Source organism: Euphorbia lathyris, chromosome 5 (genome assembly GCF_963576675.1).
Source record: "Euphorbia lathyris chromosome 5, ddEupLath1.1, whole genome shotgun sequence".
Classification (NCBI taxonomy): domain Eukaryota; kingdom Viridiplantae; phylum Streptophyta; class Magnoliopsida; order Malpighiales; family Euphorbiaceae; genus Euphorbia; species Euphorbia lathyris.
This window is the reverse complement of record NC_088914.1, coordinates 66,998,892-67,001,262: the sequence shown is the minus strand read 5'-3', so window position 1 is coordinate 67,001,262 and position 2,371 is coordinate 66,998,892. Positions and strand designations below refer to the sequence as shown.

General features: G+C 38.8%; 1 protein-coding gene across 1 annotated transcript; it reads right to left on the bottom strand.

The window, feature by feature from the left end:
- Positions 1–512: 512 nt before the first annotated feature.
- LOC136231312 (uncharacterized) lies at positions 513–2,140 on the bottom strand. Its single transcript, XM_066020657.1, has one exon. The coding sequence runs from the start codon at positions 1,919–1,921 to the stop codon at positions 827–829; it is 1,095 nt and encodes a 364-aa protein (XP_065876729.1). The 5' UTR covers positions 1,922–2,140; the 3' UTR covers positions 513–826.
- Between the last annotated feature and the right edge of the window lie 231 nt (positions 2,141–2,371).

The window sequence follows — 2,371 nt, the reverse complement described above, 5'->3', positions numbered from 1 at the left end:
ATACGTCTCAGCTGGTCTGATTTTCAATCACACTACAATTATGTTGTCGAGTTGGAACCAAGCTTAGTTATGTTCGATGCTTACCAATCCGTCTTCTTCGATTGCGCGTCCAAGTGTTAAGTGGTATGCACTTTCGCCTGATATGTTGAAATGTAATATTGATGTTGCAATTTTCTCTACTCAAGGCACTGCTAATTTTGGTTTCATTATCAGAAATAATTCTACTAACGTGGTTACTGCGTTAGTTGAATTTTTATCATGTTCCTTAGACCCTCTAATTATTGAGTGTCTTGGTGTGGAAAGCATTGATTTTGTTAATGCTTCCCATAATATAAATGAGATAGGTTCTGTTATTTCTAGTTATAAATCCTTTTGTGTAGATGTATCAATTTAGCACATACTCTAACAACAACTGTGGATTGTGAAGTTTAGGATCATGGTTCCTTTTTATTTTTTAAGGTTTTGCTTGAGGATTAAATAAAAAATTAATTTAAATCCATAAACACAAACTATCCAATAAAAAGGGAAATTCTCAAATATATAGCGGTGGGATATATACAACGAATACGTCAGGGCTGTTAAATAGTCAAAGTCAGTTTCCAAATCGAACATAAACGTTATTCTCAATGAACAAAATTGTGTAATTAAATAACTCATTGAATCAATGACTTATTTCCCCTTTTCCTTATGTATCTTTTTATTCACGAATATTTACACGGCTTTAATATTAATATGTAAATGCTGTGTATAATAATATGTCATGTGTGAGAAAAGAATTAGAAAATATATATAAATAGGCAAAACTGATGGGACCCGCCAGACGCAATCACACCTGAAGAGAACGCAGGTTCATCAACTGCTTGATACGGGTGTTTTGATGGTCTTTATCCTCTTTTGAGCAACTCTTTGTTGATATTTGAAAATCAAACAAACTTTTATTGACATTATCATCTATATCTTGAGGATCAAGCGAGTACACCACATCTTCCCTGCTCCATCCCGCACGCAACAACACTAAGGATAATACACTCACGTGCCACCCCACATCTACTCTCACTCCTTCCTTCTCTATCTCTTCATCACAGCCGTCCATCATCAGCATCATTTCTCTAACTTCTTCCTCATTCCATCCACCATCTCTCAGTTTCCAAAACACCTCCTCCAAACAGCTCCCTAACTCCCACTCATCCGAAGAATCACCTCCTCTTCTCCACCACCCGCGAGTATCCACACGCGCCACCATTGTCTTCCCTCTCTCCGCCAATTCCGTCCAAAACTCAATCCTCCGTGCCGCCGTTGCCGCCCATGCCGGCACATTGATAGAAGCCTCATCGTTTCTCGGGATATTCACCGCGCGAATTAAATGAACACCACCTGTTTGAAAAAATTCAACCTCCTGAAAAAACCTCGAAAGATCAAAACTCAAAACACGAACGCAGCTCTGATCGATGTAAAAGACTGGATTCCCGGCGGCGTTAGGCGATGAAGGAATGTAACAGTTTCCATAAATAGGGACAAGAACCGGTGCTGTATCGAAGAATCTCTTGGCAATAGCCAATGCTTGATCGTTATCGTCGGGTTTACGACCCCATGAATCGAGCCAGAAGTTGTTGTGTGAAATGTTTCTAGAGAGATTCAATAGAGGGAGATTGAGGAGGATTTGGAGCTGCTGAGGAGATGAAGATCGCCAGTTAGGGAAATGAGGGGAGATCGGTAGGCCTTCTTGGAGAATGGAGCGGAGATCAGGAGGGAATGAAAATCCGAAAGAGGATTCAAGTGAGGAAAACTCTTGATCGTTGAGGCCAGGAAGAATTGGAATGTTGAGATTGTTGAGTTGGTGAATTAGGGTTTTGGCATAGGCTGCGAAGGAGAAACAGGCTAACTTGGTGTTTTGAATTGGATGGGTTGATGGTTTCGCCATTGAATTGAATTAAATTGAATTTCAAGGTTGAAGAAAGAAGAGTGTAGGAAGGGATATGGAAGAAGACGAAGAAGAAGAACGAGTTTGAAGGAGAGGCATAAGAATAGGGAATCAATAGAGAGAAAGAGTTGAAGGAGATTAGGAGTTTAATTAAGAGAGGAGAGACAAGTTTGTTTGACTCTAAACACGTCTAAATAATGGCAACCCAAAGATGGGATTCCTTCACTAACAATTAATTTCATCTGTCGTTTTCATTTATGCACCGTCGTTTTCCCTTTTCATCTCTCTTTCTCTACTTCTACTCGTAGTTTATTAACTTCAAGTTAAATCCTTTGTGCTTTAAAATGTAATTTTCCATTGTAAAATAATATGTGATTTTCACCGGTGATGAAAATAAAATCTACTTAATACTATTTGATTTTGCTAACTTATGGAACTTATCAATGCAAC